The sequence below is a fragment of the Typha latifolia genome, chromosome 2 (genome assembly GCF_019914945.1).
Source record: "Typha latifolia isolate L0001 chromosome 2, TyphaL0001v2, whole genome shotgun sequence".
Lineage (NCBI taxonomy): Eukaryota > Viridiplantae > Streptophyta > Magnoliopsida > Poales > Typhaceae > Typha > Typha latifolia.
The window spans coordinates 2,818,591-2,834,361 of NC_133087.1; the positions used below are offsets into that span (position 1 = coordinate 2,818,591).

Here is a 15,771-nt window from a genome sequence, read left to right on the forward strand (position 1 = left end):
TTGTAGCCCACCAACTCCTTTTCTAAGTCTCTCTTCTTCTTTTTAACTGAAGCCCACTAGATAGGCATGTGAGATCCATTCTGGATATCATGGCCCAGATCTCTAGGAAAGATCAAGTCCAAGAGAGACCAATTATAAACTTGTAATTAATCATCTTTGAACATGCCTCATGACCTTCTTAGCTGCTTCCAGTCCCTATGTGTATTACTTTAATTAAGGCCTCTCCTCGTGCATAATTGAAGATCTCCAATTGTTAATAGTTTCTCACCAGATGCTGCCATTACTTCCACATCAGATCATATGGGGTGTCTGGAAACACAAATCTTTGGATTACAAAATTCAATCTCATTGGAGGAGAAGTTGGTGATCTTGTTTGTTCTAAGATGAATCCAAAGACTGAAGTCTGAAGGAAGAAAACTAACTATTCACATTACTTGATTGATATATATTTCTTTTGGTAACTTTACATGTAAAAAATAACTGAGAACTAAGTGGTGGCATGCAGAAGGATGACTAGTACAATCACAGTTGGTGCAAGGATGATCAATATTGAGATCACATCATTAGATTCTCTGTCTCTATCCAATCTCCATCAATTGGCTTCTATACCTGGATTTTTTGAAACTTGGTATAGCTATGATCTAAGGTTGCGTTGGCCAAGGCCCCAGTTACAGCTACTGACCCACATGGTCCTTTTTTTGCCATGGCTAATGATAGACCTATCATTGCTTCCTTCTATATAAGGATGCAAAGTAAATGTGCAACTATGAAGAGAAGTCCTTCTTCTCTTTCATCAATAGTACTACTCTCCCCTTCCTCCGTTTTGGTAATTAGGCCATTGTACCTTACAGAAGAGAGATGGCAACCCTGGAAGATTTGGAGAGTACTGGGGCTAATGCCAGCCAAAGTGCGGTCAGAGAACCTCTGATGCAGCACAAGAGAAATGAGGAGTCCTGCACCGGTAGCCAAGGCTCAATATCGATGGTTTTGCTTAGCACTGCAGTAGCAGTGTGTGGTTCATTTGAGTTTGGTTCATGTGTAAGTTTCTTGATTAGTTCTGCTTTGGTTTGCTTAATCTCACGTTCTCAAGTTTGGATAAATTTGGAGAAGTATAAGAGACAAACAATTATTGGATAGCATCAAGCTTGCGGTTTACAATTTTGCTTGTCCTACCCCAATTAATTATTGGGGTTTGGAGGAAGTTACTTGTAGGAGTCCACCTCAGTGGAAAGATGCCCAGGAATCTATTGTTTGATGTACGAAACTATCACAATCAAAATTTTAGCCATGTTCAAAATTAGGCCATTTATTTACGAAAAATATGAATTTTTTTCTTGATCTGCCACTGAAATTTTTGCAGGTTGGTTATTCTGCACCAACGCAATCAGAGATAATAAATGATATTGGATTGTCTCTATCTGAGGTTAGTTCCTGTGGATCAATGATCATCTCCTTTTGTATAATAGTTAATTCTCTCCAGAAGGAAGGGAAACTTACTGAAGAAAGAAACAAAATGAGAAGAAAAAAACTAGCACTCCTTTGTTCTTACTTCTTGCATATATATTCTAGCATTCCATTTCATTGCTTTTCTTGTATTTTCCTTATTCCTAGATGTTTATATGAACTATTCAGCACTGTGTCAATCTTGCAGTATTCAATTTTTGGTTCAATATTGACCATTGGCGCAATGATTGGGGCGGTAACAAGTGGCCGTGTTGCTGACTATATTGGACGTAAGAAAGTAAGGAATATTTACGAAATTATGATGATATTCCAACTGTTACATTCCTTTCGTTTTCTTTTTTTCTTGTTAATTCTTACAAACATTCACGATAACAGGCAATGGGAGTATCTGCTCTTATCTGCATTGCTGGATGGTTTGCCATTTACTTTGCAAAGGTATGTTGTTTAAATCATAATTCGTTTTAGTATCTTTTTTGCCTTATATCTTCAGCAGTGATCTAATTTTTTGTTTCTCAATGCAAAGGATGCTACAATGCTTTATATTGGGAGAGTGTTATCAGGCTATGGCATTGGAGTTCTTTCTTATGTGGTATGTTTCTCTTAAACAGTCCAATTGTTAAGGAAAACCTCAACATTAATTAACTAACTTGCGTCAATGTAGGTTATTCCTACCTATTAACATCAATATACTTAATATTTTTCCTATATTACAGGTGCCCATCTTCATAGCTGAAATATCACCGAAGAATCTGCGAGGAGGACTGACGACCTTAAACCAGGCATAGTTTGAACCTAGATGATGTCGATTGAAAGATAGAAAAATAAGCTGCTAGTTTGACTCCTTTTTTTTCATATCATTTTGCAGCTACTGATCTGTGGAGGAGATTCAGTTGCTTTCATAGTTGGCACATTTGTAACCTGGCGTTCCTTGGTACTAGTTGGTGAGTACTCCTTATCCTTGTGTATATCTAAATTATAAATGAATGGAAATTTAAAGGAAAAGGAAGAGAAAATTGCCTCTTAAAAAGAACTGGTTAGATAGATCTAATACTTATATTCTTGTTGCAGGATTAATTCCATGCATTCTTCTGCTTGTGGGCCTCTTCTTTATTCCAGAGTCTCCAAGATGGCTGGTACAATAGCAATTGCACTACTTAACTCTCTACTCTTTACAATAAAATTCAAACTATATATCGGTGCATGCTACATCATCAGGCAAAAGTTGGCAACCAAAAAGAGTTTCAAGTTGCACTGCAAAGTCTTCGAGGCAAAAATGCTGATATCTCCAAAGAAGCAACAGAGATTCAAGTTAGTTTCTAGACCTAAAGCTCACAAATTTATTGCTTATGATTTAACCTTTGAATATGAAAGGAATATCAAATTGATTTTGCGCTGCAGGAGTACACCGAAACTCTTCATAGTCTTCCTAAGGCTAGGATTCAAGATCTTTTTCAGAGGAGATACATTAACGCAGTCATCGTAAGCAACCACTTCACTTTAACTGGCTGATAGATTTTATTACACTAAGTTTTATCTTCTCTTTCTTCCAATAATTAGACCATTAATTGATGAAATGGATTGTCGTATTCAGGTTGGGGTGGGCCTAATGGTCTTTCAACAAATTGGAGGGATAAATGGTGTTGGATTCTATGCCAGTGAGATATTTATATCTGCAGGTAAATCTATAACGCCAAATTCTCTTCATGAAGTCTTTCCTATTACAATCGAAAAAGGAATACATGTACTCACTAGTCAAAATACATCTGTAGGATTTTCTTCAGGAAATCTCGGAACTATTTTGATGGCCTCCATTCAGGTTTCTGATCTTATAATTTATTTTATGTTTCATAGTAACTTTGTTCAAGTTTGTCATCAGAGAAGCAATTGTTCAGGTACCCATCACAGTATTAGGAGCTATTCTAATGGATAAGAGTGGAAGAAGACCTCTTTTGATGGTAAAGAGTGAAGAATTTTCATGCCTAAAAACACCATACAACTTTGAGGACTTGGACTAAATTTGAGATTCTTTTTTCTGCAGGTTTCTGCATCAGGAACATTTATCGGTACCCTTCTGACTGCAACATCATTCTATCTGAAGGTAATCGTGATGCGGTCGATCATGTAGGAAACAAGTACTATGTTCTTGTTTAACAATATCTTGATCTCTTAACAGGGACAAGGATTGTGTGCAGAATGGATCCCGACGCTAGCTCTTTCTGGCATATTAGTAAGAAACTTATCTGAATACATTAGTCTTTACCTCAAGATCTTTCTTGAATTGGCTGAGATTTACTAGTTAGCTTTCCAATCTTGCCAATTATTCTCAAATATCGAATTTGTGACGATGCTTCTTCCGGAAATACGCGTCGCAAAGTTGGCCTGAATTATTTACATGCAACGGAGAAGTAGATGCATGCGAATGTCAGAGCTGATAATAAAAAAATTTAACTTTTTTATCTTCCATTTGCTTTGTGACATAGGTGTATATTGCGGCATTCTCGATAGGAATGGGAGCTGTTCCTTGGGTTATTATGTCTGAGGTATGAGAAGAACCTTAAATCAAAAATCATAAGTTCACAGAAATATATCACGAAGAACAAAATTTTAGAATCTATTTATTTATTTTTTGTTTGCTTACAGATATTTTCAATCGATATAAAAGCAATCGGTGGAAGCTTAGTGACTCTAGTGAATTGGTCTGGTTCCTTCGCAATCTCCTATGCTTTCAACTTCCTCATGAGTTGGAGTTCTTCAGGTAGAGATTGAATAAATTATAAAGTATTAAGCAATATGCAAGAATAAATATATACAAAACATTAATTAGCATTCTTATTCTGCGTTTCCTCTGGTTTTCAGGTACCTTCTTCATCTTCTCTGCAGCCAATGCATTAACTGTTCTATTTGTGGCAAGAGTAGTACCAGAAACTAAAGGGCGAACGCTGGAAGAGATACAAGCGTCGTTGAATTATTGCAAATGAAGTTAGAAGAATCCAATCCATTGTTGCTTTTCCTTTTGTGGGAGTTCTGATGACTTAAAATCTCCCTTAGATATGTTGTCTTGTCCATGCATGTTAATTGTTAAATGATAGGAAGAAAGTACGAGGGGGGAGAATGGAAATGGTTGGTTGTTTCACAAACTCTTCAAAATTCTTCTTATTATGCTTCATGCTCAGTAATGTGTATAATTACGTAGCTTTTAATTATTTTATATTCAATCCCAGCATTTATTTTCTACCCGAAACTATCCTTAAATTTATCGTTAGATCCTCAAAAGTCGTCCCTCGAAGGGATGGAGGATTTCCTATGATTTACTGGAAAGAAGAAGATGTGAAAAATGCACATACTCTAGGGTGTGAAGTGAAAAGAGTAATCCCTAATTAAAAAATAAATTAAACGAAGACCGGAGTCACTCTCGCGCTGTCGTTGTTGTCGGAAGAGTAAAAGCGAGCAATCGCAGAAGCCGACGAAAGGAGAGACGCCATGGCTGGCTCTGTTGGATGGCAAAACCAAGTATTAACACCGATCTCTTGCTCCCAAATCCTCCCTCGTGATATACTCTCTTCGATCCGCTAGCTATCTCTCGCGAAGAGCCAAGAAAAAGGGAAGAAGCGGTAGCGATGGAGGTCGACGGAGGAGGAAGAGGAGAGACGGCAAGGCCTTTGATGGAGAGGAGGGAGCCGTCTTTGTTCGATTCTTCCATGCTGGTGGTGGTCGCGAGCACCGCCGTCGCCGTCGCCGGTTCCTTCGAGTTCGGGATATCGGTAGGTAAATTTAAAGCCTTTTCTATTTTAATCTCTTGCTTCTTTTTCTAAGATTCGGTGCGAAATTTATTCATGCCCAATAAATAAGCAAGCGGATGCCTTATTTGTAATTATTATTATTATTTTTATACAGGTGGGATATTCTTCGCCATCACAATCTGGTATTATGCGTGACCTCGACCTTTCCTTAGCGGAGGTATGAATACAATGCAAATTTCCACCGCAGCATCTTGTTTTCAATCATAGATGTTCAACCAGCCATTCTGATGAGTTTGATTCTGTTAATGTTCTTTATGGGCCCATAGACATAAATTAATGCATATGTTTACCATGCAGCTACCCTTTGAGGCACCTTTGGGTTTAACAGGAAAGTACCAAGAGAGGTCCTTTACCTCTGTTGTTGTTACCTTATAAATTATAATCCTACTGTACCATGATTTTAAGTGGAATACTTACTGCTATTAATTAGTACAAGGACTTAAGTGGATACATAATAAGGACTCTTTTGTGTACTATAAGGTAAACTGACACTCTATTCACTATTCACCTCATATCATAACTTATTTAAGGTGGCAAATATACATATTCAATTTATTCATGACAATTGTTGTTTGGGCTTCAGAGATGAAAACAACTCCCTATGTTAAAGAAGCCTTATGGAACTGTTTGATGATTTGCCAGAACCTATTGGAATACCTGACCACTACCGTGTATCTGAAGAAAAGAAAAGAAAAGAAAAGAAAAGAGCATCTTTTTTTTTCCAGACTCTATGATGTTAAAAATTAGCGGCTTTCATCATTTTTCTTTTGGGTGCAGTATTCTTTCTTTGGCTCCATATTAACAATTGGAGCAATGATAGGTGCCATAGTAAGTGGACCAATAGCAGATCGAATTGGTCGAAGATGTGTAAGCATTATGAACCTGACAAACATCTTAATATTTTATCATGAACCTGCTGTTCTTACTTAATTGGTCTCTATGCAGGCAATGGCAATATCGGACCTTTTGTGCAGTGTGGGATGGCTTTCTATACTCTTGTCAAAGGTGTTTTTACTCCTCTGCTAGCTTGGCTTGCTATATTTCCATTGATTTGATTAGAACTTTCCTCTTTTCCTTTTCTAATCGATGTATGTTGGGTAGGGGATGGTTGTAATCAAAATTAGCCAGATGTTGTTTTTTTGTGCCCTAAGTTACCAGCATGTTCTTATAAGCTTTCATTGCAAATAGCCATCATTTTTCTTTGTAAATGGAATTTGATCATCTATGCTTACAGGATTCTTGGTGGCTTGATCTCGGAAGGCTTTCAACTGGATGTGGTATAGGTCTTCTTTCTTATGTAGTAAGTGCAGCAACGTAGCAGCACTTAAAATTTTGTGTCTTGATAGGTCTATAAAGTCCTGAAAATATTTTTTGTATTTACCAGTATGTCAACATGATCAAATCCACATAGCCAAGGAAAGTACTAGTGACTAGTGAGAGTAGTAATATTGTTTGGTATATAGGAACAAGTATGGAAAAAAAACCTAATAATTATTCTGTTTGTTATATAAGGTGATAAATAATTTATATCAAATGTTCAACAGGTTCCTGTGTACATATCGGAGATAACACCAAAGAATCTAAGAGGAGGATTTGCGACAGTAAACCAGGTGTGCACAAAATTGGAAGCATGGATTTGAGAAAGGCAGTTGTGTGAATGACTTTTAACTGTGATGCAGTTAATGATATGCTGTGGAGGATCCCTTGCATATGTGTTAGGAACTATTTTGAGCTGGCGTGCCTTGGCAATAATAGGTAATTATTTCATTAGAATTGGTTGGTATGGTACATCAATATCTTTTGTATCATGTGCCAAATGTTAACTCTCGTGTAGATAATCTCTTCTTATACTCTTATACATACTTTTTATTTTGAATAGGTCCCATTATGTTACAAATACGTGTGTTTTTATGATACCAAAATGAAATGTTAAATTGTTGATGCAACAGAAATTAACTTAACTTCATCTTTATATAGGAATGGAGCCAGACTAACATATTAGAGGGGCCATTTGTGATGTTTTATATAATTTTATATTGATTTAAGGATTAAATAGTTTCATATCGATTAGAGGGGCGTTCCAGTGTCCCTCTTGCTTGTATGGCATCAACTCCGGGACACTCTTAGATTATGAATTCATTATTTTGTGATTCCAACCAAATGTAGGGTGCTTTCCCCCATGCAGTACTTACTGCCCATCTGAAAGGGACATCACTTTAATGTAATCTTATAAGAAAGAGCATTTTCATTTTTTTTATATCTCATGCCAAGTTGGTGATTTAAAATATTTTGGTTTGCAGGAGTTGCTCCCTGTTTACTACAATTAGTGGGCCTTCTTTTAATTCCAGAATCTCCTAGGTGGCTGGTAAGCCGTTTTTATACTGCTTACTTTGTAGAACGTGATTGGCTTTTAAATTGCTATATATTATTTATTTTGGCAGGGAGAATATCAACTATCTAGATGATGCAACTTTATCAAATAATGGATGGTCTTCTTTCTTATTTTGTATGTGCAAATATTAGCAATCATTTAGAAATCATATGGTTAGGTTGCATTTAGGATGCCTTCTGTTGAAAAAGATAATTGAATGAGTTATTACTAGAATAAATGGTTTCTTTGAATGTTTGAAATTAGGGAAATAACCTGTTGGCACATCTAATATATGAGGAGAATGACAGGAAACGACTAGTTTCTGGGTTTGTAGACATTTGCAGCCATGGTGATCCCAAAGGTGCAACTTGTGGATAATTTGAATAAAGAGAGGGGATAACTATGTCTAACTTAAGTAGCATAAATGTATCCTAATCTTTCACTATGTTATAATTTCAGGTACATGAAAATTGAGCCTTCACTTCTAAGATTTTTTATAAATGTTTCCCAACATTTTAGGTCTTCAATTAACTTATTTGCAATTTTGCATATACCATCTTGTATGGGACCATATGTAAAACAGCAAGACAGAGAGAAATTTTGAGCTTCATCTCTATGTACCAACATGATCAATATTGATTTACAGACACGACAGTCTATCGCTACAGTTGGGTGATTCAGTCTCCTATGAAGAGTATTCACTAAAACCTTGTGTCTTCTAAGTACTGACATCACTGGGGGATTGAAAATGAATGAAACTGTTTTATAAATTATAAGATTATTAAAATAATAGAATCTTTCACTACCCAATAAAAGCCTAATCAATTTCAGTAATTCAGGCTAAATCTGGTCATGATCACGAGTTTGAAGCAACATTACAGAGGCTAAGGGGAAAGAATAGCGATATTCTTGAAGAAGCAGAGGAAATCAAAGTACAGAGGCTATTTTCATGACTCAGTTCATTACCTATGAAATAGTTTCTGTGAGATATGAGTGAGCTCTTGCTATTTATGCAGGAATTCACCGAGAACCTTCTCCACCTCCCACAGGCCAGTGTGTTGGAGTTGTTTCAGAAGAAATACCTTCATTCTGTTATTGTAAGCATTCTACGGTTTCTATGGCACAGTACTAAGTGCTTCATTTACCCAATATCTCTGATTCATCAACTTGTTTAATTAACAGGTTGGGGTTGGATTGATGGTACTTCAGCAATTTGGAGGAGTTAATGCAATCTGCTTTTATGCAAGTGAGATATTTGTTTCAGCAGGTAATAAGATAAGAATTTTACTATAACTTGTCTGAGTTGGTTAGGATGGCTTAATCATCTACCATATATATTCAGGTTTCTCGTCAGGCAACTCTGGAATGATAGCAATGGTTGCAGTTCAGGTACTTAAACTCTGCATAATTCTAATTTGTTTCTTCAATTATGGAGTATATGTAAATGATTGTGAGCTTTGCAGATACCAATGACGACATTAGGGGTGCTTTTAATGGACAAAGCTGGAAGAAGGCCCCTTTTGATGGTAGAAATGTATCAGTAACTTGATCAAGTATTATTGACAATTAAGCACTCTCATAGTTAGTCTAAGCAGCCGTTGGAATACCAGGTATCTGCAGCGGGGACATGCTTGGGTTGTTTCCTAGTTGGGATGTCATTCCTATCAAAGGTTTCTAACAAAAAATTGGAATGTCATTCCTATCAAAGGTTTTTAAAACTAATATTTAAGGCAACATTCAACACGAGTTATTAATTTTCTTTTCTGGAACAGGAAGTAGAATGGCTTAAGCAGCTGAACACTGTGCTGGCTTTGTCCGGCATTCTGGTAAATTATTCTTGTACGAGCATGCATTTCTCCTCTTCAAATTTTAATGTTCAACACTTCTTTGATTTTGCTTGTCTCAATTACTTTCGAGACCAGGTGTACACAGGATCCTTCTCATTGGGTATGGGGGGAATACCATGGGTTATAATGTCTGAGGTACTTTATATACACAAAGTGAATTAGAATAGATGGAGAAAACAATATCTGGTTAGGTTTTTGGTGACCCTATAATATTGTGTTCAGATATTTCCCATAAACGTGAAAGGTCCGGCAGGAAGCCTTGTGACCTTAGTCAGCTGGCTTGGATCCTGGATAGTTTCATATGCTTTCAACTTTCTTATGCTGTGGAGCTCTGAAGGTAAAAGAAGCCTTTATTTTATGGACTAATTAGCACTCGGTCTCTTGTTTCCACATTAGACTTTAAGCAAGAACATCTTTTACTTCTACAGGTACCTTCTTTATGTTCGCATGCATTTGTGGTCTTACCATTGTGTTTGTGGAGAGGCTGGTGCCAGAGACTAAAGGGAGGACTCTAGAAGAGATACAAGCTTCTATGAATTCCTTCACAGCGGAAAAATCCTAATTTTGACATATGTAGTTTCCTCAATCACCAATAATGCAGCTGTAGATCCAAGTTGTTTCTGGTCTGGACATGCTCATTCTTTTTTCACCATCCTAAATGATGTATTGCAATGGATGCTAGCATCAGTTTGTAATATTTCTCCAAAAAATTATGCCTTGGCAGGCATGAGAACAAAATTAATTTTAGCAGATGGAATAGTAGGTAACTCAGTACAGGTGATACAGTAGAGAGTCATCATCTAGGATGCAGAGACTAATTAGCAGCAGACAATCCATAGATATTTAATCATGATCGCATCTTTGCAAAGTGTCCAATAATTTCAAAGGCAATAATTTAAAGATCCCTAATAACAATTATTGCATTGACAAGAATGGGATTTAATAGGTTCAATACTTGGTTGCTTATTTGCTTGTCAGACAGACACCTGCAATAGCAGGGTAAAATGAGTCAATATTCACAAAATACTATTTTTATCATGTATATTTATATCAATGCAAGTAGAGTACCATCGCTGTTTTCTTCAAGAAGTACATTAAAGTAAGCATGTGATCAAGTACATATATGAATAATTAAGTACGTACGATGCTATAAAGTACATATAGGAATCATGGCAATGTTGCCAGATTCCCAAGCAAAGGCGCATTAATTATTAGCAGTAACTTGCAAGTCTGAATGAAGATTGAATTAATCAATGGTAGCACACGTTTCGCCTCGAGGAGAAGAAAGCGCATCCTTGAGCATTTAAATTAAGCCCCTTGTTTAAATCAATAAGCATCAATTGATACCAGGGAAGAATATATACATAGAGAATAGCAAGTGTCTCAGAGGCCACCGCCACCACCACTACTGTAGCCTCAGTAGTCATGTTCTATTAGACTTGTTTGGTTTGAGATTAAACTTCAAATTTGATTAGATATAGAAAAGATAAAAAAATATTTAGTTACTGAATCAATTTAAGAATCTTAAACTTAAAGCAGACATAGCGTTAGGTTATGACAAGTCAAATAAGTTATAGATTTGTTTTCTCCTTAGGTCTGAAATATTTTTAAAAAAATTAATCGAGTTGGCCAATCTAAATGTATTAAAAAGAATTAGCCCTTTTATTTTGTCTATAATTAACAAGCTCATAATCTATTAATAAAAAGGCAAAGTGTCTCACAAGGAGAGGCGTCAGTGGAAAAGCATAATCTATTTCATTTTCGTTAATAGTTATTTGCTCATTTATGCAAAGAGCAATGATTTAATACTAACCAATTAGTTATTATCTACTAATAAATAGATAAGTATATAAGACATTATATATATATATATGACTAGATTTACCAATAAGTAAATATAATTTAAGTATTTTTTTTATTATTTATTCTTATAATTGTTTCCCTAATATTAAAAGTGCTGATTTTTTACTAATTTATTATTATTTTTATCTTTTATAAAAAATAGATAATTAAAAGAGATAAGTGAAACACTAATTTATATTTATAATTTAAAAATATAACTAGTGGTTTCGGTTCAACAATCGGTATTTTGATTAATTTTATTTAGTATTATTTAATCTATCTAAGTTGATCCACGGTCGCACGAAACACTTTATGCGCGCGACTCCGTGAATGCGCACCACGGGAATAACGGCGTTACGGATAAGAACGCGAGGATCACGCCCGACAAGGCTGACGCGGATCGGGCCCAACCAACTGTACGTTACCGCCCACGTGTCTCCATCCATTTCACCGTCGGGCCCGATCGTCCCTTTCCCCGGGTCCCCAACCTCTCCTTAAAGCAATGGTGGGTGAAATCCACCACCATAACTTCCCCCAACCCTCCCCACCACGTAAATTATCGCGAAAGCAAACGAAGACGAAGGGAAGGGGGAAAGGCTTCCTCTCTCTCTCTCCGCTTCTATAGATCTCGTCAGATCTCGAGTCCCCACGGCGATCGCCATGGGGACGGAGTTACTACGTCCACAGGACTGCCTCATGCGGGCCTTCAACAAGCCTAACAGGAGCCCTAACTCTAGCAGATCGTGGGGGCAGCAATCGTACCCGAAGCCGAGGAAGAGGAAGGAGGGATCTCCGAAATTAGCGAAGGGCAAGCATATGGTGATGGGGCAGGTCACTATCCTCAAGCATGGGGAGTCGCTGGACTCGGTGATGACGGGGAGGAAGAAGAGGGAAGCAAGCGCCGACTCATGGGAGGTCGCCGTGTTCGGGTCAGCGAGGCTGGGGCCGGACCCGGACGCGATCCCCAAGGAGGTGAGGCTACGGCCGGTGAGGTGCGGCGACGCGTTCGCCGGAGTGGGATTCACGCTCTCGCCGTCGCCGAGGGCGCTGCCGCTGCCGAGCTTCCCGAGGAGGAGGAAGGAGATGGGAGTGGACGATTCGAAGACGAAAGGTCTCAGGCGATTGCTTCGCCTGGAATGAGAGAGAGAGAGAGAGGGCCCTGGAATGAGAGAAAGTGAATGGGGGGCATCTACTCGTCGATTCGTTTCCTGCAGGGAAACGGGGATGATGGGGAGGTGGGATAAATTAGAGAAGGAAATGAAATAGTTGTGAATGAGAATATATTTCTGGACTTGTTGTGAATACTATATAAAATTTTCTCTCTCACTTAAATTAGCTCACGACCTTCTAATTTCTAAATTTTACAATAAATATAGTAACTTTAATCGTTTATAATAAAAAAAAGCTATATATGGAGAAGACGATGCTTCGTCTATTTAAATTTAAAGAATAGACATCAGTCTTCTCTACTACCACTTTTGCTCAAAACTTGAACATGGCTCTCATCTATCTCTTCTTCTTCCTCCTCGTCATCCTCCCCTTCTACCTGCTGTTCCGCCTCCTCCTCCTCCCCCACCGCACCCGCCTACACTTCCGCCGCCAAAACATCCACGGCCCGCCCCGCCGACTCCTCTCCGGCAACGCTGCCGACATCCGCGCCGTCATCGCACGGGCCCAGTGCGCCCCCTTGCCCTCCTTCCACCACGACGTCGTCCGCCGCGTCATCCCCCACTATGGCGAGTGGTCGGCGCAGTTCGGGCGGTGTTTCCTGTACTGGTTCGGGATCAGGCCGCGGCTTGCGGTGGCGGAGCCGGATCTCGTCCGGGCGGTGCTGGTAGATTCGACCGGGTCGTTCGAGAAGGTCGGGTTCAACCCTACATCGAGGCAGCTGTTCGGAGAAGGGCTGGTCGGGCTCAAGGGGAAGAAGTGGGCCCACCATAGGAGAGTGATCGCGCCGGCTTTTAACATGGAGCGAATCAAGGTAAGGAGGTCGAATCCATCCCTTTGACCCCCCTCGCTTCTATCTATTTTCTTGTGCTCTTGACTCTTGTTTTGTTGATTTATCTGGATATCTGGACAAAAAGTTAAAAATTTAGCCAATTAATAGTAGGGTGATATAAACTGGCATTTGTTCTTGGTAAATTAGATTAGGGTTCATATAAGTTTGAAGATTAACTGTTTGCTGTAGTGTTGGGTACCTGCAATTGCTACGAGCACATTGTCTATGTTGGAGAAATGGGAAGTGCAAGGTGGGAGTAGCTCTGAGTTTGAGATTGATGTGCATAAGGAGTTCCATACCTTCAGTGCAGATGTCATTTCTCGAGTGGCCTTCGGAAGTAGCTACGAGGAAGGGAAGCGGATCTTTCAATTGCAAGATGAGCAAACGCTGTTAGTTTCTCTTGCACTACGAACCGTGTACATTCCAGGGTTCAGGTGAGTCTCTCTATGTGCTTTATGTAGGGTAAACGACAGAGGGTTCAGACTAATCCATCTTTGCCCTTAACTTTCAAAACGCCATGTCAATCTCATTGTCGTATTATATTCATTACAAAACCGTTGATTTTAGAGTTCGAGGAGTGAACTTAAATTACGCGGTATTCTCATGTCAGACATCTTGTAATTAACCATCTGAAGCATTTTCTAGTTCATGGAAATGATAGAATGAAATATTAACAAACATTTGTCTAATGGTAGCGCATCAATGCCTAAAAAAGATTTAGTATGGATAACAAAACATGTTTGTATAAATAAAAATAATATGGCAGAATAGGATAAGATGATATGGTTATCTTTCAATTGCAGGTTTTTGCCAACAAAGAAGAACAAAAAGAGATGGAGACTGAATAAGGAAATTCGAAGTTCTTTACAGAAACTGATTGAGGTTAACAAAAACGATTGTGAGAATTCAAAAAATTTGCTTGGTCTAATGATATCAGAAAATAGAAGTGGCAGTGAAGAGAAAATGGGAATTGAAGAAATCATTGATGAGTGCAAGACATTTTACTTTGCTGGCAAGGAAACAACAGCTAACTTTTTGACATGGGTAATACTTCTTCTAGCATTACATCAAGATTGGCAGAACAAGGCGCGTGAGGAAGTCACCTATGTTTGTGGTCACAGTGAGCATCCTAATGCTGAAGATCTGGGCAATCTCAAAATTGTAAGTTTAAGCTTTCCGGTTTATATACGAAAGTATAATATCCAAATAGTGCTCTTTGTGCACAAGCTAGTGAATGATTCCCTCGATAGACTTTAACCTAGATGCTAGATGTTAGGGTCTTATGGGTATTACTTCATGTGTATACTCTTAAGAATTTGATTAAGGTGATGACTTCCTTGAATGGGTCATTAAAGGATTGCATGTTTTTTTCTCCTTTGATTCAAAAAGATACCTGAGTCTAGACAATGGCGTAGCAGATATTGCATTCTTGATTGAGAGCACAATGATAAATCATCCTTGCCACATAGACAGCTATCCTGTTTATGTGATCTTTAGCAATATATTTCTTGGCTAATTATTCAGATAATATATCTCTACCAACATCAACACAGGTAAACATGGTGGTGAAGGAAACTCTCAGATTGTATCCTCCAGCAGTGGCACTTAATAGAATAACCACCAGGGATGTCAAGCTAGGCTCCCTCGACGTACCAGCTGGCACGCACATCTACATGCCTACTCTAGCCATACACCATGATGTCGAAGTATGGGGTGCTGATGCTAATGAGTTCAATCCATTGAGATTCGCAGACGGCAAGGGGCATCATCTTGGCGCATTCTTTCCCTTTGGTATTGGGCCTACCATTTGTGTCGGCCAAAACCTGGCACTTGTTGAGAGCAAAGTAGCTCTTTCCATGATTCTGCAGCGTTTCGAGTTTGATGTCTCATCTTCTTATGTTCACGCTCCCATGCTACTGATGACCCTTCAACCGCAGTATGGCGCACAAGTTCTCTTCCGCAGGATTTGAGTTTGTACATGTCAGTTGCCATGTAAATTTTCTCCAAGGAGGCAAGGAGAACTTGATGCTTCATGCATTGAGCTAGTTGATATGCCAGAGAGGATGTGGTAAGCTGATGGTTTGTCACATTGTTACTGCAATGGAGAGAGAGTTCCACAATAGCAGAACAATGTAATTCTGCAGGAAATCTTTTGCTACACAAGAAAAGTTTGCTGAAACACTGCAGAATGACTGCAATTATATGTATATTATGTATAATTCGCAACCTAATTTGGTGTAATGGGATATGCAATATTGTCAGCTTTAAACTGTAAATAAATAAACTTTCTTTTAATATGTTTTTTTGAAATGTTGACTTTCTTTTAGTATTGTCAGATTCTTCAACACTGTCTGCAGATATATGCATTTGTCTTTTCTCAGAAGAAAAAAAAAGAAAAGAAAAGAAAAGAGAAAAGAACTTCGTATGATGGATACCTACGAACAACTC

General features: G+C 38.3%; 3 protein-coding genes across 3 annotated transcripts; all 3 read left to right on the top strand.

The window, feature by feature from the left end:
* The first annotated feature begins 782 nt into the window (after positions 1 to 782).
* LOC140781366 (uncharacterized) lies at positions 783 to 10,232 on the top strand. Its single transcript, XM_073127309.1, has 36 exons — positions 783 to 1,038; positions 1,361 to 1,423; positions 1,652 to 1,741; positions 1,840 to 1,899; positions 1,988 to 2,053; positions 2,178 to 2,243; positions 2,330 to 2,405; positions 2,533 to 2,597; positions 2,680 to 2,772; positions 2,863 to 2,943; positions 3,056 to 3,140; positions 3,234 to 3,280; positions 3,357 to 3,419; positions 3,503 to 3,562; positions 3,638 to 3,691; positions 3,945 to 4,004; positions 4,105 to 4,219; positions 4,321 to 4,434; positions 5,017 to 5,225; positions 5,359 to 5,421; positions 6,042 to 6,131; positions 6,210 to 6,269; positions 6,499 to 6,564; positions 6,809 to 6,874; positions 6,944 to 7,019; positions 7,565 to 7,629; positions 8,475 to 8,567; positions 8,652 to 8,732; positions 8,818 to 8,902; positions 8,978 to 9,024; positions 9,099 to 9,161; positions 9,246 to 9,305; positions 9,408 to 9,461; positions 9,558 to 9,617; positions 9,705 to 9,819; positions 9,911 to 10,232. The coding sequence occupies exons 1-36, from the start codon at positions 859 to 861 to the stop codon at positions 10,042 to 10,044; spliced, it is 2,925 nt and encodes a 974-aa protein (XP_072983410.1). The 5' UTR covers positions 783 to 858; the 3' UTR covers positions 10,045 to 10,232.
* Positions 10,233 to 11,984: 1,752 nt separating this feature from the next.
* LOC140781368 (uncharacterized) lies at positions 11,985 to 12,464 on the top strand. The gene has a single exon (XM_073127310.1). It carries the CDS (start codon positions 11,985 to 11,987, stop codon positions 12,462 to 12,464), a length of 480 nt encoding a protein of 159 aa, XP_072983411.1.
* A 130-nt stretch (positions 12,465 to 12,594) lies between these two features.
* On the top strand, positions 12,595 to 15,633 carry LOC140781800 (cytochrome P450 734A1). Its single transcript, XM_073128017.1, has 4 exons — positions 12,595 to 13,305; positions 13,513 to 13,757; positions 14,127 to 14,484; positions 14,877 to 15,633. The coding sequence occupies exons 1-4, from the start codon at positions 12,820 to 12,822 to the stop codon at positions 15,291 to 15,293; spliced, it is 1,506 nt and encodes a 501-aa protein (XP_072984118.1). The 5' UTR covers positions 12,595 to 12,819; the 3' UTR covers positions 15,294 to 15,633.
* The last annotated feature ends 138 nt before the right edge of the window (positions 15,634 to 15,771 follow it).

Coding starts and splice junctions, on each gene's coding strand:
- LOC140781800 (XM_073128017.1), top strand. CDS start 12,820: ATGGCTCTCATCTATCTCTTCTTCTTCCTCCTCGTCATCCTCCCCTTC. Junction 13,306..13,512: donor TTAACATGGAGCGAATCAAG/GTAAGGAGGTCG, acceptor TGTTTGCTGTAG/TGTTGGGTACCTGCAATTGC. Junction 13,758..14,126: donor GTGTACATTCCAGGGTTCAG/GTGAGTCTCTCT, acceptor TTTCAATTGCAG/GTTTTTGCCAACAAAGAAGA.
- LOC140781368 (XM_073127310.1), top strand. CDS start 11,985: ATGGGGACGGAGTTACTACGTCCACAGGACTGCCTCATGCGGGCCTTC.
- LOC140781366 (XM_073127309.1), top strand. CDS start 859: ATGGCAACCCTGGAAGATTTGGAGAGTACTGGGGCTAATGCCAGCCAA. Junction 6,565..6,808: donor TAGGTCTTCTTTCTTATGTA/GTAAGTGCAGCA, acceptor AATGTTCAACAG/GTTCCTGTGTACATATCGGA. Junction 8,568..8,651: donor AAGAAGCAGAGGAAATCAAA/GTACAGAGGCTA, acceptor CTATTTATGCAG/GAATTCACCGAGAACCTTCT.